Source organism: Pempheris klunzingeri, chromosome 2 (assembly GCF_042242105.1).
Source record: "Pempheris klunzingeri isolate RE-2024b chromosome 2, fPemKlu1.hap1, whole genome shotgun sequence".
NCBI classification, from domain to species: Eukaryota; Metazoa; Chordata; class Actinopteri; order Acropomatiformes; family Pempheridae; genus Pempheris; species Pempheris klunzingeri.
In genome coordinates this window covers 9,956,808-9,983,254 of record NC_092013.1, presented here as the reverse complement: position 1 = coordinate 9,983,254, position 26,447 = coordinate 9,956,808, and the positions used below count along the sequence as shown (strand labels likewise).

The 26,447-nt window shown below is 41.8% G+C and overlaps 1 protein-coding gene across 1 annotated transcript; it reads right to left on the bottom strand.

Moving 5' to 3' along the window:
- slc4a8 (solute carrier family 4 member 8) lies at positions 1-26,092 on the bottom strand. Its single transcript, XM_070836840.1, has 25 exons — positions 26,028-26,092; positions 14,565-14,646; positions 12,387-12,539; positions 11,729-11,864; positions 10,552-10,712; positions 7,545-7,721; positions 7,149-7,237; positions 6,436-6,593; positions 6,239-6,326; positions 5,968-6,114; positions 5,729-5,829; positions 4,310-4,484; positions 4,039-4,172; positions 3,657-3,902; positions 3,189-3,294; positions 2,636-2,797; positions 2,410-2,523; positions 2,149-2,310; positions 1,766-2,017; positions 1,575-1,643; positions 898-1,071; positions 680-811; positions 481-584; positions 188-293; positions 1-6 (listed from the first exon to the last, which is right to left on the bottom strand). The coding sequence occupies exons 1-25, from the start codon at positions 26,064-26,066 to the stop codon at positions 1-3; spliced, it is 3,273 nt and encodes a 1,090-aa protein (XP_070692941.1). The 5' UTR covers positions 26,067-26,092.
- Positions 26,093-26,447: the final 355 nt, after the last annotated feature.

The following is a 26,447-nucleotide window of genomic DNA, read 5'->3' as shown; positions in this document are numbered from 1 at the left end:
TCAATCCTGCAGAGGAAACCATACAAACATGGATTAACACAGTACCGAGTGAAGTTTGGCTGCCCTCAATGTGCAATTACCAGTTAGACCAACAATTGCTAAGCACAGAAGATGAGAGCGACCACAAATGTGTAGCAGGAATGTTTCCCACAGGACAGGGGTGAGGAGAAAGAGGGTGTGGCCTTGCCTTCTTAGCAGCCACAGGACGAGTGTCCTTCTGATTGGAGTTGAGGGATTTCCACACGGTGGTTTTAGACATTTCATCAGATATATTAATATCAGAGGGGTCACACCTGAGGAGCGTAAAAGGAGGGTGAGAGGGGATAAGGGGGGGGTGATTTGGGGTGTAAGGAGAGGTCCTAGTGTGTTAGACAGAGCACCACGTTCAAACAAGAGGAGCATACACATAGATAGACATATAGACAGGAAGGTAAATGCCCATTTGGGTGCGTGTAACTGTGTATGTGTGTGTGTGCTCACCTGGGGTCATGTGCTTTTGGGGTCTGAATGGGCTTGCTGCTCTCCATTGGAATCTGAACAGTAGCTGCATCTTTTGTTTTGTCACTGAGCATGACCTGTGATTCCTAAAAGGCACACAAGCACGCCACAAACATATACAGTCAGTACTTGCATGTGTATTCGTTTTCATGTGTCTATTTGAGGATACATTGTAGAATACCTCTTCTATCGTTTTGGAGGCATCGTCGAGAGTTTTTTTCTTCCATTCAGGGATTAAGTCATCCAGGTAACTTAGCTCTCGCTTAGAGAAGCACAAGTCCAGCAGCTTGCGAACGAAAACCAGAGCCAGCACCTGCAGGCAGAGGAGGAAAAAAAAAATCTGTTATTTAGAGGGAAGACAAGTGAAGAGAGAGGGGATGTTGGCAGTGGCCAGCTCACCATCATGGGGAAGATGATAGCGGCAGGTGACGTCTTTATGACCCAGAGCAGCACCAGGCAGGTGAGCTGGGTGAGAGTGAACAGGTGCACCTTCCTCAAGGGGACGTGGCGCAGGTAGATGAAGTCCGGCTGGTGCTTCGCTGGCATGCCGAACAACTTCAGACGGTCAAAGAACTGGGCAGTGATGAAGATTAACGCAGGTGGCCGAGGAAGTTTAGAGACAAAGAGGGTAATGAGAGAAATGAATTAATGAGAGCAGAGCAGAGCAGACAGATGGTGAATATGGCAAGAGAAAGAAAGTGATTATGAATGACAAAGTTAGTTAGATTGGTCTGACAATTAACAGTCTGGTCTCACTGAATTGCAACAGAAGTAATTAGATCAGGAGAGAGTGTAACAGGACAGCCAAATTAGTGGGAGGGTGGCATGGGGGGGCAAGAGAAAAACTAGGGGCATTTTGCATTTGAATTACTCCCAGCTGAAGTAATAAGTATAACTATAGAAAGAGTTGAAAACGTATCTATTCACATCAATATGATTATAGCATCTTGCAAACTATTAATTTTTGCAACATAAATGAAGCCACATTGCACATATAATGACTTTACTGTAAATCATCTTTACCATATAGGACAATGTTCCTGTATCACATTTATGCATGTTAGATTGACTGTTACCTGGATGCCTTTTAATGAAGAGACTCCCATGTAAAGGAAAACACCATACAACACTGGCATAGGAATGAACTGGAAAAAAAACACAACAACTTATATCAGTGAGCTTTAGTATCATCATCCCTTCTGAACTGCTTCTGTGACTGAATGTCCCAGCCAGAAGGGGGCAGCATTACATAGCTCCACTGACTGACCTGCAGGGCTCCAGTCATGAATACAGAGCAGCCCATGAGCAAGAAGATGACCAGGCCAGTGAGCCTCTGTTCTCTGATGCCCAGGAAACGAGGCTGCTCTCCTGGAGCCGAGCTCTCCGACTCCAGCTTCAGGCTGTTGACGTGAGAGATGGACAGCACCGTGGCTGCTACGAACCAGGGCAAGCCCATGATGGAGCACACCGCCAGCATCACCCCGACCATCAGCAGGTCCAGGTGGTACCCACAGCCCTTCTGCATAACAGAGAGAGGACAGATAGGCGCATACATAACCGAGCTACAGTCTCCCCCTGAAGGCTACAGTGCAGAGATTCATAGGGTTCATATGGCAGCTGTATGATGTGAATTTTCAGATCTTTTCTTACCAGCAGTTTGTGCTCTTTGCGATTGATGATGACAGCAGTAATCTGTTGGTCCATGAAGATGAGGATGGTGCAGAGAAGAGCAGGAATAGATGCAGCCAGGACTGTCCACCATGGGTTCCTCCCTATCGGATTGATCAACCAACCTCGGTCGTCTCTGGTAGGCTGGAGGGTCCCATTAAAGAGGAGTGAGGCCATGTTTCAATCATAACCATGAATCTTTTAAAATCATGATCCAGATTACTATTATAATTCTCTCTTTACCTGAAATTTGTTGGGCACCTTTAGCTTCTGGGAGGGCACTCCAATGGCGTAGTCAAGCAGAACCATGACAGCAATAGTGAGGAACACTGCAAAGTCACTGATCATGGACCGCACCTGGACATGGGAGTTAACAACACTCAGAAATCAGTGGGTATTAATGTGGTACGTCAGGTTTGCCAATGTCTGGTAACCCCTTGCTTAGTGAAACGTCATATTGGTTGATTACCTTGGTGGGGAAATAACGGCTAGTCTTGAATTGTTTGAGGAAGGCAGACATGAAGAAGGTTGAGAAGAACAAGATAGTAGACCAGAAGAGAACGTCTGGGGTGTAGGGGCCATGGTGGCCACATGCAGTCCCAATAAAATGGCCCTGCAGACTGATACACTCCTGTAGACAGAGGTCATAATGGAATAAAATATCCTCAAAAAAATAGATCAAAAATAGATGTTTTATCTAAATGATCTGTCACACAGGGGGAGTCCAAAAGGAGAGAGAAGGAAACACACAATACACAGGAAACAAGACAAGCCTTTGGTGCGCTCAGTTATACAAACAGCAGTGAAAGGTTAATCGATTTAATGTCCTTGTCAGTGTTTGTAAAGGCCGTTAAGAGAGATTAGCTGCTCAGGGGAAGGTGAGGGGGTTAGTTGAATGTTAACAAAAGTAAACAGGTTAGAGCAAATACAGTATACGCCATCATGTGAAAGTGACACTGAGGTTAGGCGACAAAGTATATGAGATGTGTGTGTGTGTGTGTGTTTCCACATAGTTGCGTTACCTTGACAGTTAGGTTGGTCCAGGGTACAGCAGAGGGTGTGATGTTTCTATCACTCCACAGCTCTAAGGTTTTGTTACTGGGATTATCAGGCTCTGCACACTTACAGCTGCAGAGAGAGAGAAAGAGAGAGAGAGGACGAGAGAGGAGAAAAATGAGTGTATGTTGGTTCACAAAAAAATGATGGGCTGACATTCTTTTATCGCTGAAATTAGGCCAGACTAGACATAAAGGGAGCTATATGCAAAGATGTGATCTGAGGGCTTTTAGTGGAGAGTTGGAGGAAGAGACAACAAGGGCAACGGCGCATAGTGAGGAGATACTAACAGAGAGAGAATGACAGCTATATATATATAAATATATATATATATATATATATATATATATATATAAAAATAAAACAATGCACAGAAAAAAAACACACAGGTGAAAGTGTGAGGAAACAAGCAGGATGGTCATTTTATCACTCACAACGCCAGCGTGAGTTTGTCCAGATCGCTGTGTGCATTGAAGGGGTAGACTTCTCCCAGGTGGAAGAGCTTCTCCAGGGCCTCGTAGATGAAGATGAGGCAGATGAGGGCAGCAAAGGCCTCCTCTGTGAACCGAGTGATGTAGCACACCAGAGAGCTAGCGTCTGTGGCAACCAACACCAAACACAGCAGGGCCGTCCACAGGCCGATGCACGTCCTCAGTGACAGATAGGACAGGCCGTAGTCCCTGGTGTGAAAGCAGAAAAGAAAAGACAAGAGGAGAAAAGACAACACAGCGGATGACAAGGAATACATCATTTGTTAGCAAAACAAATCTCGTGGCGGTGATGATAAAAATGTCGAAGGTTGAAGTTGACACATACTTGCAGAACTTGAAGAGGATTTTCTCAAAAACCAGCACAGGACCTGTGCTGCCCAGAATGGTGAGAGGCTGACCAGCAAACACAGAGTAGGCCACTCCAGTCATAGAGGCGCCGAGTAGGGACTCTATGGCACTCTGCAGCATATGGTAATAATACAGACAGCATGTCTTGTGTTCGGTGTTCAGTAACACGTAAAATGTGCTGCATGGTCTGATCACACTGCAGTATGTGAGTGCAGCGTTTGCTTCTGTTTGTGTGTTTGTGCTCTTACGATGCGTCCCTCTGTCGCTTCCCCCAGCAGTCCTCCAAAGGTGATGACAGGTGACATGCAGGCACAGTAGAGGAAGAGGAAGGAGGCCACACACTGGAGGCTCAAACCGTCCCGAAAGTCACTCAGATAGAACGGAGCTTTCCTCTTGATGTCCAGTATGAGACCACCAAACAACCTGAGACAGTTTAGAGAACAATCTGGTGAAAAGATAGATACTGACGAGATGACACATTGAGATTATTACATGATAATTTTAAAGGTTATTATTTATTATTATTATTTATTATTATTTTTAAACCTGGGCCCTATTTTTAACAGTAATTTTACCTCTCATCTTGTCGCTGTGAAATCTAAACTAAATCCTTAAAACACCAAAGTCACACAAGTAACACAAATAAACTAATCAAGGCAGCGGTAGAGCAACAACTCTTAAAGTAAAAGTTAAAGCAAGTTAAAGTAAAATTATTGTTTTTGTCAATGGAGTCTGGTGGCTTTGAAGAGTGTCGGTTCAAACTCAAAATATGTAAAAATTTGGTCCAGGATTAAAAATACCCGATTTACCCTTTAAGTTGGCTATCACGGACGTTTTGCAAAATATGGAAAATAAAAAAAAGCCCGTTGTTAATTAATGAATGGACAGTTTGATATTTTGGGGCGTACGTATATTCCTACGTATATTTCTTGCCAAGAGTTACATTATAGATAACCGTCAGTCTTAAGGCTCAGTTTTAATCATAAACTAAGCAAGCTCTCATTAGTGAATTTAGTGAATTGCAACATGTGTCATGGTGGCATTTTAAACATTACTGTTCCATTAAGGAGATAATTACAGTCCCTACACTGCCATGCTCTGCCCATATTAGTGTATTTACTAATTTCCACTTGTTAGAACTCTTTTGAGGACTGTGTAGGTGTGCACAGACTGTGCTTGAATGACATCTCCTATACTCTGCTTCATCTTAACCACACCTCACAGTATCCTACAGTACTCTCCTACATCACTGAATGACAACTGGGTTTCAGTAAAAACATGATTATCAGGGAGTGTTAACTTAGTCTTTAAGAAATAGACTGAAGAGTGTCTGGGTGCGTGCTTTGTCTTACAGACTGTCACACTTGGTTATTGTGGTTGTCACTGTGCTTGCCTCAACACAGCTCCTCACAAATCCAAATTTGGATTTTATGACCCTAGCAACTGACACAATGGTGACTGCTAAATTCAGCCCTAAGCTTCCTAATATCCCATCCATGTTTTTCCACACACTATTTTCAAGACAGCATATCCCGATATTTGTTGGTATAACATATGCCCTTTTGACATCTGAATTTGGCTTATATATATTCACCATGGATTATGGCACAAATGTCTGTAACACTAAATCTGTGTTTTGGTGAGCAGACTTGCAAATAACAGGCTACCTTCCAGTTCTCTGCAGCTCTGGCCCATGACACTCAGCATGTAGCTCTTCCTCTACCTGGCAGGCTGTGCCATTAGGGACTCCGGGCATCTTCCTCTTCTCCTGCAGGCACCAAATAACAGTCCAGGAACAGGCAAAAATCAAAAAATAGGTATACACTTTACCTGTCCAAACACCAAATCAATCAGCTAAAATTCAAACATGAAAATATAAAATCTCTGTGTCATCATAGCTGCGTACCTGAGAGGGGACATTCTTTGGGGGCTCGATGCGGATTGAGGGGTCCCACTCCCCCGGTGGTAGGACCGTCACCTGGTCCAGGAACTCATCTATCCCAGCCAGCAGGTCACTCCTGTCCTTTGCCTTGTAAGCTACATCATGGAAGATCTGATCCAGACAAAAGTGAACAACAGAGCTAATTTAACCTCCTGCCTGTGCAAGACAGTTACCGAGATTAGATTTGTTCTGTGAAAGTTTCTTAAACTAGATTTTAAATGACGGACGTTCTTACTTCATCTGTCATGATGGTTGCCATGGAGCGCCCAATTTCATGGTACTGCTGAGCTTTTCCATCTGGGCCCAGGAGAATGAAGAGGAACCTGATATTTGTCATTAGATTAGAGTATAGAAATTAATCCCGGCCTACTGAATTTTCATAACTTGATTTTATGACTAAACCACTGTTTATGTATCTGCAAAGCAGTCTACCTGGTAGGTATGGGGACCTCAGTGAGTCCGGTGAGCAGCACAGCAGGTGAAAGACGGACAAAGGCCACAATGGGCCTCTCCAGGAAGTCTAGTTCACCCACCAGTACATTGGAGGCCTCTGCACCCTCTGGGATCTTCTTCATGAAGTGCATGTCCACCTGGTGAGACATGATAGAATTCAATGCATGAAATACAGTGGTAATTAATTTTCAAACACGCATATTATTGCATCCTGTAATTTCAGAACTAACCTAGCTAGCTTTTCAGTGCCGGGGATATTGAGCAGATTGATACAGATGTGCAAAGTGGAAATTAATGGCTTAATGGAAGCTTTTTATCTGTGTCCTATGTGGCTGTACAGTCTCGCAGTGATGGGCTGCTGCTGTGGGATACACTTTGAACAAATGCAGTTCTCTTGTTGTTTCCTAGGGGGCACTATGTGACCTAGTTGATGATGTTGACAGCACACCAAACATTGATTACAGATCTTAGCAGAGTACTACAGTACATGGATAGAGCTGATAGCCTCATTCACCCAAGTAAGATGCTACACAGCTGTTGTCAGAGGTGTTCACCTAAGTGATCTACTCTTTTATATTCATATTCTCTTGTGGCTTTCACAACATCCATCCACATACATTGACAGGCTGCACTGAGAAACAGCACACATTTATGTAGAAAAAACACACTTGCTTCACAACAAGCTTGTTTACCTTGCTGAGGTCCACTTGGTTGCTGTCCTGTCCAGCACCATTCTTAGCTGGTTCTGTAGCCTGCGGAGGCTGTGGAGATGTGGCTGACCCTGCTGGACAGTAAGGGTGTAGGTGTGTGTTTGAGAGAAAGAGAGAGAAAGAGAGAGAGAGAGAGAGAGAGAGAGAGAGAATCAGAGTCATTTATTGGCCTACAAAGTGTAATGTGAAAAAAAAGCCCATTTGCTCTGTCTGTTACTTAGTCTGGTTGCTTTTAGCCTCTTCCGGTCTACTAGTTTAAAAAAGTAATCATATATTTGTGATAACTGTTTTAATGCTACTGGCTTCTTTGGCCAAAAATGTATTTTTATGCTATACCTGCTTGTATGTAGTACACAGACTAAACCAAACTAAACCCACCTATCATATGGGGCTCTGACTGTTTGCGGGTTCCCTCAGCAATGGATCGCACGATGGGGATCAGGTTCTTCTTCTTCTCGTTCTGGTGGTGGTGTCTCTTCAGTAGGGCCTCGCGCACCTTCACTCTCACGCTGTCGTCCAGCTCGTTGGATGCTTCCTGGTGGTCCAGCACCATGTCTGCAGCAAAGAAATGCAGACATACCCATGTTACTAACAGACAACAGACAGACTTGATTTTATTTGTACAGTCTGCATGTATTTGTGCAGTTTTGTACACAATCATTTATAATTTCCAAGCTCTACACACAAAATAACGTAGTTGATAAATGGTAAATGGACTTTGCTTATTTAGTATCATTCTAGTCTTTGTGACCTTTTTGACCTCTTGAGACTACACTCACTTTCACCCATGCACACACCACCATTTGTGCAAGTTGATGCGTGGTTGCCACTCTGCGATCAGGAGGAAACTAACCATTCACAAACACACACACACACACACACACACTGAAGCACAGGTTTGGGAGCAATTTGGGGTTCAGTGTCTTGCCCGAGGACATTTCTGATTGGTGGATGACCTGCTCTGCCCTGGAGCCACAGCAGCTCCATTAGGAATCCTAATGCTCCAACTATATAGCTTTTTCCTTTGATTATTGCTGTTAAAATCTTATAAGACATCTGTCGATATGTTAAAGCACAGTGCGTGTTGCAGGTCAATATGTGTCCAACATATCTGGTCAAGTGGGACTGCAGAGAATAATCAGCATCTTTCCATTTCTCCTCCCTCTCCCAGCCTGACTTGCTGAGTCAGCATCAGATCTTCCCTTCCTTCCTTGCTTCCCTCCTCCACAGTCAATCAAGTCTATACACACACACACACACACACACACACACACACACACACACACTGCAGTGCTTCATTCATTCTGAGCACACTTCAATGCCATCGCTAATGTGTTGAGCTCAGCGCCAGCATAATCAGCCATGTTAACAAGGACAGTGACGAGAGAACTGCACAAAGCAGCTCAAAATTTAAACAAAACTCACAAACGGTACAGTGAACATATCTTCCATTCTCACACTTCCTGGACTTCAGATGTATGACGTTCCCTCCGATTTGAGACTAGAGCAACAGCTCTGCCTCCTCGCAGTGTATCACTCGACAGATGACCATCAGTTACTCATATGACAATGAAATAAATGTAACTATATCTGTCATGTTCAAAGGACTGACTCACATTAATTGTTTTACTGACACACCTTGTTAGTGTTAATTATCAGTAACTGGCTTTGATCAAGCAAGTTACATTTAGAAAAATTTGAGAGCTATGATATGTCAGACTTTTTGAAAACAGATTTTGGTGCTATAAGAACATGCTGGGCTCTAAAATAAAAGTTGCATCAGTGATTTCCGTTATGTTTACCTTATTTCACATTAATTGAATTATTTGGACACATTATTTGGATATTTTTACATAGCTATTCCTATTATCTTGATTTTCTTCAGGGAAATTCTTGAATGCATGAATTAGACTCTGGTAATCTGTCTGATAACTTCTTGGGAGCAGAGGTTGATTGTTGTGTTTCAGCATGGAAGCTTTCTTTGTATACTGAGGATGGTAAAGATTAGTATAGACACCAACCTTCAAGCATTTTCCATTACATTTTCTTGGTTTCTTCAACTTCCAAAAATAAACAAGTACATAAATAAAGAATGTTTTTGTCTCTGTCTCTTCTACAATCTTGGCTACCGTTTGGAGTCCAGGTGCTGCTGGCAGGAGTCACAGTGGAGAGCTGGAGAAGGGGAATGATTGCAGCCAACAAGGCTGTTCAGGCTGTAAACCTATCACAATCTGACAAAAAGGAAGACTGCCTGATGGAGGGCCTTGAACCAGGTGATCATGTGTGTATGCATGTGTGTGTGTGTGTGTGCACGTGTGTGTGTGGTGGATGGGCAGGAACATACAACATCATTTGCAAAGAGTTCTTTACATTTGTTTAAATGCGCATAATGATTAAATTGCAGGAGACAGTGAAATGAGCAGTGTCTGACCAATTTTAAAACTGTGGTCACTCACTCACTCGTGGATGTACGTGGACGCTGCTTATCCAGTCATGAGCTTGCAAGCAAATTACAGGCCAGAGTTAATTGCGTACTTGTATGCAAATGAGCTTGCCTCCTGCTCGTACCTTTATCTAACAGTAGATTCTAATGCAAATCAGGTTCAACAAACGTTCATGCAATATCCCCGTGGAACACAACCACCAAGCAGCAAACAAACTGAGCGTTTACAGTCACCAGTGTTCCGTTTTGTGCTTGTTTATGTTAACAACATGAAGTAATTTAAAAATTTAAAGTCAAATTAGATTTTTTAATGGCTGACAACTTGAGTCTGTGTGTGTCTGTTTGTGTGTGTTCTGCATCAAGCACGGTGATTATGCTCCCCTCAGGCCTGTACTGTACGTGTGTCTCCTCTCTTGGGAGGATAAATCCATTTGTAGCGCACAACCAGCTGGCTCCTTGACTGAGATATAGAGTCTGTTTTATATCAGTGACTGGTATATTTACTCATAGAAATAGGCAAGAGGTGACTTAAGAGCGAGGAAAAGAGAAAGACAGGTTGATAAATTGTGAAATGATATATCCATTTGAAGAAGTGTAAGAGACACCAGTCACTTACACGATGATAAAAACAGACCTCTTGCATGATTATTATCAAGAACTGTTCAGATAGAATTTGGCTTTTTTCTAGAGATAAATGGCACTGCTGAGATATACAGTACAGTGCAAAAGTCAGGTGTGAAGAAATGCTGTAAAGTTAGAAAGCTCCACACCAAATATTGATTTGATTTAGATTTTTCTTCTGATTGCTCACTTTGCATTTTTTAAATTGATAAAAATAAACAATTACATTTTATATTTTTGAAAGCATTCTTACATTTCTACACACCTGCCTTAGACTTTTGCACAGTGCTGTGTGTCATGTATGTGTGCAAAAATTCTCACCTGCAATCTCTTCGATGCAGTCAGCGTGCATGTCAAGCAACACGCTGCCATTGATGATGCAGCTGCGGAGCTCAAACAGGCTGTGGAGGGAGAGAGTAGCGACATAGGGCTTGCTCCACCGCTCCCCGCCATCCTCCACGTCCTCCTCAAACTTCAGCCACCTGAGAGGTGAAGACAGTTTGTAAGTTTGCGAGCAGGAGTTAATGTGAAGTGCTATTACTTTTAGCTTTCACTTCAAAAATAAAGGCCATCCAATATATTTCTTTCAAGTTAAAAACATATATTTAAGAGCGCTCCAGAGGTTTCTTCAGTTGTTTAATCGACAAGAATAAAGCTGCAGTGAGATGATGTAATGTGGTACTACATTTTACTTATATATAGCATTTTCTCTGATCTGCCTCATCTACCAGGACTTCACTTATTTCGTGCTCCTGTTTTCTTTTTGTTTCCAATTTCAGTCAGTTTCTTCATCATTAATTCCTTATCTATTTATTAATTCATATCTTATATTATAGACATATTAGATTGTTTTCTTCACATGATAAATAATAGTGAAACTATTATACAAGAACAAAATGAAAAAAATTATAAGATGTTTCCGCAGAATTAAAGATCACTGAGTACATTTAAGGATTTAAAAAAAGAATTACAATATGGTAGATCTAGCATAAATCCTTATCTCTGACTGGCCGTTCCTACATGTGATTAACACTATGATAATGATAATGTGATCACTTTGCTCTGAAAGTTGCTCTTAAAGTGGTACTCCCACACTGTACTGACAGTAGGAGTGAGTTCCTTGACAAATGTTAGAGGTTTGATGAAAGGCAGTGCAGGAAGAAGCGAAAGATGTTTTCCCATCCTACGCACACTTCAGCTTTACATCTTTGACATTGTGGTTTACACCATTTCCTCCCAGCAAAGCTCCTTTTGACGTAAATATCAACCACACAATATGAAGGAAAGGTTTGACATTAACATGTGAAACTGAGATTTGGCATTTGACTAGCATGAATGAGATCACAGCTTTGGTTTTTGTCACTTTTCGCATTGAGTAAACTGAACAGAAAATGGTCCGCTAAGCATTAAATGTAACCTCCACTTGTACTAATCTCTGTTCTGTCATAAGCTTTATGGGCAAGCATTGTTGCCAACAGCTCCCAAAGGAGCTCCTGACCTGGCTGTTTCTTTCCACTCAGCATCCTTGCCTTCCTTCACACAGATCTCATCCAGCTCAGTGAACAGCTCGTGGGCCACATGTTCAGCATCCTCCTCTGTGCCCAGAATGAACTGGACCCTCTGGGACGGGGTGTCTGATGAAGTGAGAGGATGAGAGGGAGGAACAAGATGTGAACTGAGGTTCTCAAAATAGTTTTCCTCACAACACACACCACACTACTTACTTTGTCAGTACATGCCTTTGAAATGACCACTGTATACTGTACACTGTACACACACACACACACAAATGCACGCACACACACATACCCATCCACTCAAATCTGCACATACACATGCATGTTGCATGACTAGTTCCTGCTCTTCGGTAGCTAATTAGTGGGCTTGTCAATTTTAGCCTGGAGTGCTGCATGTGTGTGTGTTAGTGCGCTAAGTGTATTGATAGGCTTCGTTCAACAACCTCTGCCTGTTCTCTGGAGGATGGATGTGCATGCATGCACTACAGACATGACCTTTTTTTGCATCACTCTGTAAGAAATGCCAAGAAAGAGTAAAAATGCCTGGATGAGCATAAGAAATACTGGATTTGAAAAGTCAAAGACGCCGTCAGCAAAGGAGTTTTTCTCTGTGTGTGATGTGTGTGTGATGTGTGTTACCATGACTGGAAGTGGTCGTCTCAGTTTCCTCGCTTTGTTGTGTCGCGATGCTTCCTGACCTTCTGTCTCTCTTGCGGTGGCGAGAGCCGTGGGGCTTGTGGTGACGATGGCTCTGCCTGGGCATGCGAACCCCAACAAACAGAGTCCTGTGGCCTGGATAAGAGAAGAGGTTTTACTTTTATTACAGAGTCAAGCTCTCACACACATATGTAGTGTCATTATACACTGTAAAATAAACATGGGAGCATTTTGCCATGATAACATCACTATTGCCTTTTTGTTTCAGTTTAAACCCATAAAAGATCATGGTGATATAAATGCCTATAAAGATACTGGAGAGTTCAGTAACTGCACCTCAGAGAAATACAGGGACAAATAAATATGGCATAATGAACATTAATCTAATGAAGAATAAGGTTATCTGCTGCCTTTAGATGAGCTTCAGGCCTTCCTGAATGGTGTATATTTAAATATTCTTAATGAAGGGTGAGGTCGGGTGATACCACAGAGTCTCACCATGAATATATTTCAGTTTTCTTAGTTTTTGCTACCTTTCCCATCTGTCCATTTGACTGCAGTCTGTCCGATACATTTCCACTAATGTTCTACAGCTGGCACATATTGTAGAACTCACTGGAAAAAAAAAACCCTTTCCTTCCTGTCATTGGGTTGTGGTGTTTGTGTCAATACATACACGAGCACAATTCATTTCAACCTTCCTGATGTGATAATTTAAAATCCTAATTAGCTGAGGATAAAAGCACCATCTTCTTGTTTTCCGCACAGAATAGCTGTAAGAGAAATGAAGAGTGAAAGAGAACAGAGCAGAGGAGGGAGCTGCTAATGGGAGAAAGCAGAGTTGAATAAGGTGCACTGTGGCCTCTCAGCTCAGATGGTTGAAGTGAAAGCCATTAAACTGAGGGTTAGGTGTTGGCCCAGAGCTCCATGGGAAGAATCAGGGAACAACACTCTGCTTTCCGCCCCACATTAGTCTCAACCACTGCCATCTGTATTCATCATCAGTGCATTCAGTGATGAATGCAACATGCTGTGATGACAGTAATGGAGTTTCATTTGAATATCAAAGCAGAGACTTCTAAAATAAAGACGGAAATTGTCAAAAACAATAAGACATTTTTGTCAAAGTGTCTGAAGCATTTCTTCAGTTTTGGGGTAAACTAAGATATAAAGCTACTGAGCTGCAGCTGCAGTGTGCCATCTCTGAACAAGTTATTATCCCTCCAGGAAAGCAATAATACAACATGAGTAATACATGTCCACCCACACACACGTGTCTCCTGCCAGTGACGATGGGACACCCTCCCTGCAGCCTCCTCTGGATAGATGGAGGATTCATTATTAATTCTCAGCTCTATTCATCTCCAGCAGACAAGAAGACAACATAACATCCCCATTGTCTCAAAACAATTCACACTGTAAACACACACACACACACACACACACACACAGAATGACAGATATGACTTAATGATGCAGAAAAGATTTCTCCATCGTTCTGTTTTATCTCATAAAATATATATGACATACAGGAAGTGGTCTGGGGAGATCTGCTGTAGGCTGACTCAGGTCAGTTCACCTGTGGTGTAAGGTAGTTAAAGTAAGGAGTACACTGTCCTTAATCCAGTACAGTTTTGAAGTACAGATACATTTCTTAAATATGTCCATTGTTTAAGATGTTATTCTTATGCTCTTCTTCATCTCAGAGGTGAATACATGTACTGCATTTTTTAATTCCCCTTCTTTTAGGGCAATAATGAATGTAATGTAATGACATTACAAATAAAAGTTTTCTATGCCATCTGTTGAGCTCATAAAATGCATGATTCATAGCTAGAATGTGAACTGCTCAGCAGTGTTATTATGTAGAACACATTTTTCTGTGGCTGAAACTGCAGGTGTGAAGGTTGTTGGTAACAAAGTGGGAACAACAAACACTGTTTACTATGGACAGATTGTTGCCAAACCAATGCTGCCATGGAAAAAAATATGGACAATTTTGTTCAAGTTAGAAAATAAATAACGATATAGAGATATCTCAGGTTGATGTACTTTAAGATAAGGAAGACAAAGTAAATTCATACAGAGAAATAACCACATAACTAGTCAACAGCTGATGACTTTGTTTGACTAAGTTTTCCACGTGTGCAAGTTACTCACCTTCTAGTTCTTCCTTCTCATAGTGGATGTTCAGTACTGAGCTGGTCCCTCCCTGGTCTACCACCACCTCCTCATCTGGCCTCTGATGGACACATGCACAGATGCACAAAAAGACATGTGTAGTATACGTAAAACATTACTGATATTTTCAGTGTTATTCAGTGCGGATAATAAGTGTCTTTACAATGCCCTCTGTTGTTCAGCCATGTTGTTCTTATGGAAAAGTTCAACTTTGTAGAACACATTCAGCCTTTCAAAATTAGTCCATGAAAGGAAACCTGAAAGGTCATTACGTCCACAAGCGTCCTGTTAAACACAAACTGACACTGTAACAGAGCCACTAATTGGCCAAACTGGCAAGAGCTTTTCAACAATGAGCATCAAATTCCAGACAGTCTATTCTCAGACTGTCTGGCACAGACGAACAGAGAAGGACAGGCAGGCATGCACACACATCCATATAAAACACACACACACACACACACACACACACACACACACACACACACACATACACACACACACACACACACACACACACCAGTGGTAAACAGAGTATGAGTCAGTTGGAGAATGTGCTAGGCTCTACTATCCAGAAATCAAATCAAATTAAATTAGCAGAGTGCCACATCCATCAGGGGTGCTGCTGCTGCTGCTGCTGGCAGATTGCTACAGGATGTTGCTGTTGTACTATCCCGGTGACAAGGCTTTCTCAGAAACAGTGCTCTTTGCTCAAGTGTAGCGGTGAGTGTTATCTGTGGTCATGTATTGGTCCTATGATAATGAGGGCAGAGTGCTGCAGGCACCTCTACAGCGACTCTGGAGTTCTGTGCTGCTGCAGTGTCTCTGTTGTCAGGATCTCTCTTCTACAGTGACCCTGAGAGCTCAACACACTGCAACAATGGAAACATGAATGCAAAAGCTACAACGTGAATACGAAAGCACATAGAATATAAAAAAAGACATTGAATAACACTACTTATTTGAGATAATCATATAGTGATAGTAATCATAGTTAGCTAGCAAACAGGTAAAAACTTTCCTCTTCCACATGTGCAGGAAATAATCCACCTGCAATAATAATTGGCTGTTTTATTGTTTCTGATCTCTGGGAACCTCCCACATGCTGTTAAAGACAGTGAGTGTGTATCACTGAGCCAAAGTGTAAATCACTTCACCAATTGTTTTCTGGCAGAAATGTAACTTTTGTCACAGATAGGAAAACAGACACACATCTGGATGCTACAACATCACTGTGAACACGTGAACGGAGCAAAATGTGAACTTGTAAAGGCTGGTAAAATCAATAGCTACAGTCTATAAATAAATGCAAATGATGGTATATGGTACTGGAATATTAATGCAGCTCTCAACATAATAGATGCTTCCTCCCACTCTAAATGAACACATGATCTGTATGTACTGTACGTGTCTCTGTGAGTATCTGAGGGTGGTGAATGCAGGATTTGCTGGTATGGATGAGGAAAATATTTGCATTTTGGCAAAACTGACACCCACTCTTAAAAAGATAATTAACAGTGCAGAAAAAGATGAATCGATTTGGAGATGTTATGATGACTAGATGAATAGATGCAGGGAAATGGCACAGAAGAGAAGTACATACGAGGGGTATTGCTTAACAATAAAACTAGGGACAGAGCTGTGGTGCTTCAGTTAGTTAGTAACTCGTGCCTCTGAATTGATTTAGCATGAGATACATAGCCTGCAGCAATACTGCAGACCTTTTATTACCAGCATTAAGCAACCTGATGACCCCAACTGGGCAGAGACAGTACGTTAGCAGTTAGCTCAGCCTCTGTGCGTATGAAATATCGGTGTGTGTTTTTGAGTGCTTGGGGTTTTATGAAAAGATATATGCGGGAATGATGACAGTCCATTCAATATGTCTCCCTCTCAGGGTGAAAACCGAGGGGCGAACACTGATGATCTACAGTCTGTCATGCAGTCTTTTACGGTAATTGGTCAGTCCAATATCCAGCAAGTAGCAAACACGGTACGCACTGCATACTGCATACTCAGACTGCTACATGACAGCCACAGAGGTGAAAATAATTTGTCCTCCTGAAGTGCTGTTGGAAAGGGATGAGAGTCTGTGTTAGGGGTGTGGAAGTGAAAATATCTCAGCTTATCAGAACAGGACCTTCATTTATTCCAAAACATTATAGTTTACTTTGTTAAAGTTTTTCAGGACATAAAACTAAATTTGTGCTAAAGTTCCCTGTGTGTGTTTGTGCGTGTGTGTATGAAGCAAAAGCGAGCAATGATTTTTCTCAGTTCTCCTGGGCTTTGGCTGATAAAACACCACGCACAGTTTATTGACAAAAACCCCCACTTTTGATTCATGCTGGTTTCCGCCTGCAGTTGTGAAATGTGATAAATGGGAATAGTGTGTGTCTGTGTGTGTATGTGTGTGCGCAATCTCTATTTGAGACTGTATTTACATGCACCATGAGGTCCCTGTGCTATTTTTTATCTTCATTATAATTTCTTTAGCCTCCCATACTGCTAAAACCTGAACGGCTAAGCACATTAACACTAGATTGTGATATAAAGAAAAAACAACTATTCAAAGATTCAGATACAGACAGATAAAGGTCAAAAATTCAAATCCATGTCCAAAAAGCTTTCTGTTATGTTTACTGTTTCCGCTCTAATAAAACAGCACACACAGCCGTTTCTAATTTACACAACAGTTGACAACAGTCCCAAGACATCTACTTAATTCACAGGTGTGGGTGGCCTTGCAGTACCATCCTTCCTCCTTTCACACCCTCTCCACCTATTACCGCTGTGGGATTTCTTAGTCTTTCCATGACTGAGCACTTCTTAATCCCAAGACAATTCTGTCCTCTTAAACAATAAGGCCACTTAATTAGGAGGTCATGCTTGGGCAACTAAACACAGAGTGTGACGAAACACTTGAATAATAAAGGTACAAATCATATACTTAAGTAATGCTTAACTACTGCATGACTCATGATGATTTAATGCATGAGTTAACACAGGATGCATCATGAATTCCTGTTGCTCACCACTGACAAATCAAATGACAATGACTTAATGTGATTTGTCACCCCTAATAAACACTTTGCTTTAAAAAGAACCATTTATGGCTAAAAATAGTTACCAACAATTAAATTATTTACTCGTGTTTGAATAATGCTTGCTAAAAACAGTTTTAGGAAATGATTTAGTCTTAAAAAAAAAAAATGAAAGTAGATATTTGTGACCCGTTTTTAGATATTTACTTCTTCAATTGGAACATGTGGGCTTGGGAATATGTGCTATAGACACAGCGGGAAAGTCTGAAAGTGAAAGACAGACAAACACATTGCTATTTTTTGGGCCTTTGAGTTAAAGCAACCTCCAAAGCAGGAGACATAACTATGAGCAGATAGATATCATTTATGTGCAATGTGACATCCAGTGTCCACAATTTCACTGAACCATATAAGCTTAGCCTCAACATAAAGATTTCTATGTAATTATATAACAATAGCCACATTTGTGTATTTATTACAGGCATCGCACCTTGTTGAAAGGATATCAGCTATGGCAAACTTTGACCACAACGTCCAGGTCATTATTACAGAAATTAACCTTGTATGTGTGGTAAAAAACAATGTTTTATGTTCACGAGATAAGTTGATATTTTTATGTGCATATCCTTGTTAAACCTCCCATAACTGATTTTCTTTTTTCCACTTCTGGGCAGTTGTGAACTCAACATTGACATATCATCACCTACTCTTTTAGCTGTTTTTGGTCTCTACCAAAAATAGCTGCTAACTGCTCCACTGTGTTCCCCAGCTTTCTGCTATCTGTGTCTGTCTGCGATTTGGTGCTGAGCTGTGTACAGTACTCACTAAAAACAGCTGCTGCTGCAGCAAAAACAACACTATGAGAGCGATGAGAATGAATGAAAACAGTGAAGTTGTGGGCTGGACAGTTAAAAACACTGAGTTGAAAGTCACTGTAAAGCTCCATAAATTCGAGGAGAGGGATAATTCTCTGCGGGTTCATCAATATGAGAGAAGCCTTTCACGTTGTCACTTTCTCATCTGATGCATTTTAATTATAAAATACCTGCTTTAAAGAGAACAATTATGAGCCAACACACACCCTCACATGTAACTCTGATTCACACATGCACACACACACACACACGCACGCACAGTGTTATCGGTCAGTGCAGCTGTGGCTGGTGAATTAGGGCTTCTATGCAGAGTGAGTGTTTGGACTCAGGCTGGAGGCATTCGGCTCCGTTAGAACTGGAGCTTTACCAAACATTTAGACACACAATAAGAGAGAATGGATGAGAGAGAGAAAGACTCTAAAAGCTCTTTGTCCCAGAAAGGACAGTAGACCATTAGATCATCAATTAGTTTGGATCCATTTGGTGCACACACACGCACACGCACGCACACGCACACGCACGCACACGCGCACACACACACACACACACACACACACACACACACACACACACACACACACACACACACACACACACACGCACACACACACGCACGCACACGCACGCACACACGCGCGCACACACAGGAAAAGGAGGAAAACAATTCAATAATTCAATAACTGTAACTACAGACTGGGTTAAATTGTGTTTCAGAGAACAATATTACAGAAAAAGCCGTATTTTGTGGGTGAGGTCAGATTACAGGTACACCACTGTAAATCCATGCCATAATTATGATGTTCCTTCCACTGAGTCCATGCTCTTCCTGGTCACAGTTCACTAAGAGCACCTTCTTAATGGCAAATTCATGTAGGTATGTGTTTTTTCAACAGGTTAATGGTTCCCTGTCATTCACAACTCACCTCCCTTGTGTCGCATTAAGTGCTTCAGCTAATTAAAAGCTCACATGGCACTTTAAAGTTTTGTTTGCTCTCTCTCTCTCTCTGGGTGCGCACATCTGTGACCCTCAAAGCATGCACGTGTGCGTGATTTTCCACTGACAGGACAAATAATTTGTGTTTCGCTGCCTGTTTCTATCTCCTGGCAACCATCCCCTTTTTCTTCACTCTTGTCCTCTAGCGTTGTATCAGTCACGGTGCTTGGGAGGGTTTATGACTCAAAAATAATTTTCCACACAGATTACTACCACTGCACCATAGAAATGGTCCATAGTTAGCCCCAAAATGGCTGCCTGTCCTTGAGTTTCTGTCCTTTACAAGTATATGAGTGGTAATCACCCATGAGAGCACACACATTGGAGCTGCCTTGTGGCAGAATGTGGGGAGAGAAACACATGATAGTGTCAATTGACCTGAGGATACTGTCATGTGAATTTGCGAAGAGACATTTGAATTTTGGTTTAGTTGGTTTCGCTTTAGAAGTATTTACAGCTCAAAACATCCAGTTTGATCCCCAGACTGTTCCAATATGAAAGGCTAGTAAAGAATTTTTCAAGTTTTTCTGGAAGTCTGTCTTAAAACATTAGTCCCATATGAGCATTGGAACACTTTTTGCTTGCTGGACTAATCCCTCTTCTCGGTACTGATCATTAAAAGATCTCTTTCTACAATAACGCACTTTCGATGTATGTGATGGGGAACAAAATCCACAGAACTCATTTGATGCAATAATGTAACTCAAAACACTGAGTGGGCATCTTACAAAGTTAGTGTCTTTTATGAAATTCCCTCTTTGTTTTTCCACAAACACAATTTCCTTTTTGAGCTGCTGTGGAGAAACTCTCACACAAAGAGTGAATTTGTGTTAAAAAAAAAAAAAAGAATGAGACTTCAGGAGATTAGCAAATCTTTTTTGTCTAACTCACACTGCTGACGCCTCATAATGACTCTATATAAACTCTGGATTGTATTTTTACACAACACAGTGACTAGATTCACTGGAAGCATGTTAGCAAAGGATCTTTTAATTGCCAGTATGAACAGGAGGAATGATTTCAGCAAGCAAAGTGTTTATAGGGGCACCTATTTTAACTTGAAAATCTGTGAATCTATTCTAGAAATCTGGTCTATAATGAAATATTCTCATTTTATTTAGTTATTGATGATAAACTCTTCTAACACAGACTAATCCTTCTATTCAATGCTTTTGTTTATCTTTTTTTCAGCCCTTCTGACAGAGTCACATGAATAAGACTTTAGGCACCCTAATCTAGTGTCTCAGCATGTAAAAGCCAAAAATAGAGAGATGCTATCATCCGCCTACGTTTGATAACTAAATAAATACAAGACGTATTTTCTGGTAGGGCAGATTGTCCCAGAAAGATGTTAGATTCCCAGAGCAGAATAGAATAGTTCAGTTGCACACAGTGTCCTACTTATGATGCTGATAAACCTCCCATTGATGCAGAAAATGACTGTAGTCATTACCACAAACAGGGTCATACTTTGGTTGTGTAAACTATAAGTGAAGAATCAACTTAAATGTAACATATTTTTTCCTGCATGTGCTGAGTTCTTGACTTTGTTGTCCAGGAAACCCATCAAGACTGTTTTGTCAGTGAGCAATTACAGCAGTTTTCTAATTCCTGCAATTTCTTGGAGGTAAAACAAGTTTTTTTTGGCAAAATGAGAAGGTACTGTCAAAGTGCATTAAAGTGAAACCAACTGAACTGGTCCTCATCCTGAACAAATAGAGCAGCAATGATTTGCATCCCAGTCTCCGAGAGGGGCAATCAATGTGCTGCGCCAAAATGCCCTCTCGTTCCATTAGGACTGTGAGGGAGCTGCGAGTGGAGCCAACTCCAGAGGACTGAGGCCTGCTGGTTACTATGAAGAGGCTTGAAATCCAACGGCATAACTGACAAGACACAGACACTGGCTGGTTTCTCAAATGAAAGCAGAAATGATGCTACTGTGAGCACATATCATTGTTGGAAGAGCAAGTTTATCAAGGGAGATTTTCACTCTATGTGAATTTAACTACATCGGCACTGCAACACAGTGACAAGCAGATTCATAAAAGTGTGATGATATGAGTCTTTAGAGCTGCCCGTCACTACCGACTCAACTGGCCATTACAATGACTTCTTGACTCTTTCGAAAGCGCCTTCCACTACTCCTCTTGATTGTTCATCTCCTATTTTTATCGGCCCACACCAACACCGCCTCCCCTCCTCTTCCAAAGCTGACCCCTCTCTCATCCCCTCCCAGAAGCACCCTGAACTGACAGCGGGGACACAGATCCTGACTCAGACAACTGGGCCTGTCACTTCCAGACTGGGCCTCATGTCTGAGAGCCAGGATGCCCTAGCCACAGGCCGCCGCTGCCCCTTCGTAGCATTGCACCCTCGCTAATCTGCTGCAGAGATACGTGTGACAGCGCTTCTCTGAGACATGAATGGCTGAAAGGACGAGGTAATGGTGGAGAAGTGAGACAGGAAGGAAGAGAGCTGGAGGAGATAGGATGAGAGGGACGGCTGTTTTGACTGCTTCAGCCCACGGGTAGCATGAGTCATACGCACCTTATTCAATACCACACATACAGATCTCCACAGCCCTCGCTCTATAATTGTTTTCTCTCCAGTAACATCACCGCAGCCTCAGTTGGTTTTGTGACTGACGAACAGTAATAGAGTTTCATCAAAAGTGAAGATTCACTTCAGATTCAGGGACCAAACTCTTAATTTTGTGTGTCTGGATGATTCTCAATCATCTGGTCATATGTTATATAAACGTACTAATGTGAAAGGCACTGCTGTCTGAGGACTTTTTCCCACCTATATATGAGTTCCACTGACTGGTGGGAAGTTTAAGCATCTGTGGGTCTTACACGTTAATCTGTGTACTTTCAGACTAAATGAATGCCTTTAAATGGTCACGTCACATAACTGTATTGGTATTCAAACATGATGTGGTGTATTAAGAACTTTTAAACATAAAATTGGGAGTTTTGTGACCCATTTCCTTAGAGATTTGTACAAAACATCACTGTTGCACTTTAAGATACGCATTAATTCATCAGATGGGCAACTATGGATCGCTCTCACTAAATGGACTCCAAAGGCCGCCAAACTCATTAAAAAGAAAGCTCGGGAGGGATGCCAAATAGCTATACTCTAAATGGACTGAAACATAAACTGACAGTCTAGCTGTAGTATTTTGATAATGTCAGATGTATGACAATAAAAAAATAATAAAAATCTCATTGATCACACTCTTGAAAACATGTAATGACTGTCAGATCTCTGATTATGCACCAACTACATTTAGGTGGCTCATCACATTGGTTTAGCTTGGCTCAATTACACTTTAGTATTGTATGTCATTGCACTGTATAGTATGGTATGTGATGATGTCTCTTTGCTTGGTTTATTGATTTCCAGGCATCCCTGTATGAAAGCAAAACAAACAGTGGTGTGTGTCAGTGACACTCAAATGTACTCAATACCCACTGAGAATGAAGAGGCTGATCTGTATGTCACTGTGTACCTGCACTCCTACATACAATGTTAGATCATAAAATTACGAGGGGTTTGGTGACTGAACAAACATAATATTGGCACCTTGGCAGTTAAGCAGCAGCAATTTAGCATTAGATGGACTTGCATAAGCACAACTTCTCCTGGGGTTTTATAGACTTAAATTTGCTACTCTTTGACACTGCTTACTATGCAAGGTGTTCTCATCATTTACTTAATTTATAAAACTTTACAATGCGGTTCATCAAACTGTGAGAAGATAGTAAATAAGGACCTGATAATCAATGAATTAGTGAGGACCATATTTTAGATAATGATAAGTTACTACAGAAAAGACAGAGATAGGGACTATTTACTGACTAATCAGTTTAATGTATCACTTGAGGAAGGACAACAACTTATGATTCAGTTATGAGTAATTAACGACTTGTTACTAGTTTTGAGCTGCTCAGTGGCTGATTCATAGTTTCATTCAGGAGTAGTTCAGAACTACTCAGCGTGTCCATTCAAAGATATTTATGAACAAATCCTTGCCTAATGACAGTTGCAATCAGGTGATACTTATTAACGATTCATCAATTGTCAGGTTGTTCCGGATTTGTTGAATAAATGCGTTCAGTGAACTAAACCATTTGGGTAACTTGATAATTCCGGCTACACAACCAAGGCATCATAATCATTAATAATAACAGCTTTAAATGTGCCTGTAGATTGAAATAATTCTAAATCTATCATGTAATTTTGCTGAACATCTCATTTTAAAAGAATACTATAAAGTGGATTAAAGTAATGGGTTGATGAATAAGCTAACTTTTAGACTTAACTGATAACTTTATGATTTTACCTCTAGTGCTGCTGAACTATACAGCAGAAGTTAGCAAGCAACCCTACGAGATAACTAGGCTGTAAGCTAATAAAGTAAGGGCACAGAATATAAGAAAGGCTCATAATACTAGTTATGTAACCAAAACTGTATCAACTACTTATGTGGGATTACAAAGCTGCTTAATTATTTAATGCTTCCTAAACGTCCAGACAACCAATAATACTACCAGCAATCGGACTGAAGAAAAGGCAGCCAATCAGAAATTACCTGATTACCTCATTGTGATTGGCTGGAACCATGGTCACGAAAATCTTTTGTGTGCCATTCTGTGCCATAACCTGTTCAGCAGTGAGGCACACATATAACTCCAGAGTACTCCAGTTGAATAAGTCCAGTTGTACAGTTTTACAACTGTACTTCTTTATAAATACATTTAGAAATACAACACAGGTACAGAAATTGAAATATTGTACTTTTACTGTGCTATATTTACAGTATTGTTGCAAGGAAAGACTATGCAAAACACATGGTAAAGCCAGAAATGTATTACAAATCAAATCAAACTTTATTGCCACATTTTTCACTATTTGTGAAAATAAATGTCAGAAATTTTATAGAACAAATGATTAATTGATTTAAAAAAAAATTATTACTGCCCTACTATTGTGCATGTAGTAATTATGTAAGCTTAGGCTCACTTATACCATGTACCACATTAATGCTGCAAAATGCTGCTTACAAATCAACACACCAATAATTTAACATTGTGGATAGGTGCACCTCTGCATGCGTACCTGTCGATACCGACATCTTCATGTTGCTGTTTTTTAATGAGGTAAATGATCTGAATACCTTTCCCACTTCTTGGGACACAACTCAACAGTACTTTGGCAAACATTTCAAATGGTGTCTGGTGGGGAGTATGGCCAAGATCCTGGCCCACGCTGACTGATCAGACCACCACAAAATGTTGAAGAGACAAACTTGCAGGTTTCCTGTGGTGACAGTAAACTGGCATGACCCTGAAGTTTGAGGAGCGATGCGCCCAGGCAGTTTCCCCTCCCTGTCTGAAAGCTGTCTAATCATATCAGAGACATCCCAGCTCACCTCTGGTCCTTGTCCATCTGTCTCCAGCCCTTAGACAAGATGTTTCTATAAATCACTATGATGACATGCCTCTGTTGGGACAGGCTACATTAAGCCATTTAAGCTGTGATGCTGCACGTCATGGTAGTTAAAATCAACCTTTATAAACATTAACTGCATGCCTGCTTGAATAAACATCCCTGAGCACTGGTGTACTCAATGGTCCATTTATCCTGGCTCCTCCTTCACCTCCTTCTCATCAGCTGACTGAGGATCTGATAATGGATCACACATCAACAAGGCATTAAGGATCCAACCATTTTCCCCTTCAAATCTCATTTGACCACAGGCTGTCCTCCCCCAGCTGCCGGGATTGGCTAGTAAGGAGCACGCATGGAAGTAGACCCCTCAGCACTGCATGGAGCACGGTGCAAGGATGGCGTCAAGGTCATTTGAGGGTAACTGAGAAAAATAACACGCCGAGTAAGCAGGGACCATGTGAAAATCCTGCAAGCTGTCCCATTTCTGTTATTCCACACACACATGCGAGCTCGGGACGAGCAGTTGGCATCTGAATGCGCGCAGTGTCAAAAATGCATCGGTGTCTGATCAATAATCTGCTGCAATCTCACACGAACGTGGCCACCACTTATCCACAACAAACGTGTGCTTGAGGACGAGCCCAGGAGAAAAATAAGTCAGTGCAGTGCAATGTGATACTGCACGTGTTAGCGCCTCAGAATAACAATATCAACAACATCCTCCGCATACAGCATCATTCTGCAGGGTGTCAAACCTTGTGCAATTTAGCAGACTGGGATGACATTCACTGAGCTCGCTTGAACGTAAAATGTGCAGAGAAATTGGTAGATTTAAAACACTGCAGCAGGCTGAGACATGCACAGGGAGATGCAACAGCAGCAGGGAGAACAGGTGTGAGCGTTTCTGTCATTAGACACTTCCTAAAATTGTGCATCGCTGTGCATCACTCCAGCAGCTAATTCTGAACATCTATTAGGGAATTTCAAACTGAGCGTTACAGTAGTCGGAGCTCTGTGCCGTCCCACGGTGTCAAAGCAACGTAACCATGCACGAGACATTCAAAGAGCACTTTACCTGGTAGCTCAGGATGCTCTCGGGGTCGTTGACGGGCATGCTCGTGGCCTCTGGGTTAACCTGCACGGTGCTCACGGGGTGTAAAGGTGAGACTTTCTCAGGGGCTGATCAGCCTCTCGGCGCTGTCTTAGGACGTTTTGAAGAAGCGGTCACGAGTTGGGAGCAGCAGCTGCTTCTGTTTCTGCAGACATGTTGAGTGTAAACATCTCTTCCAGATGAGGAAAGCGGGGAAAATGGTAATTTTGCAACCCCCCCTTCCCTCGTGTTATGATGATTTCCCGGCCGCGCTTCCAGCTCCCCTCCCTCCCGGCCTGGCTGTGGGAGCAGGATGCAGAGAGCATCGCTGCAGCCTCAGCCAATCAGAGCGCAGAGGCACACAACGGGCTGCGACGCACTGCTGCTACCCAACGCACTAAAGCC

Coding starts and splice junctions, on each gene's coding strand:
- slc4a8 (XM_070836840.1), bottom strand. CDS start 26,066: ATGCCCGTCAACGACCCCGAGAGCATCCTGAGCTACCAG. Junction 4,173..4,309: donor AAGCGACAGAGGGACGCATC/GTAAGAGCACAA, acceptor CATATGCTGCAG/AGTGCCATAGAGTCCCTACT. Junction 294..480: donor CCAAAAGCACATGACCCCAG/GTGAGCACACAC, acceptor TACGCTCCTCAG/GTGTGACCCCTCTGATATTA.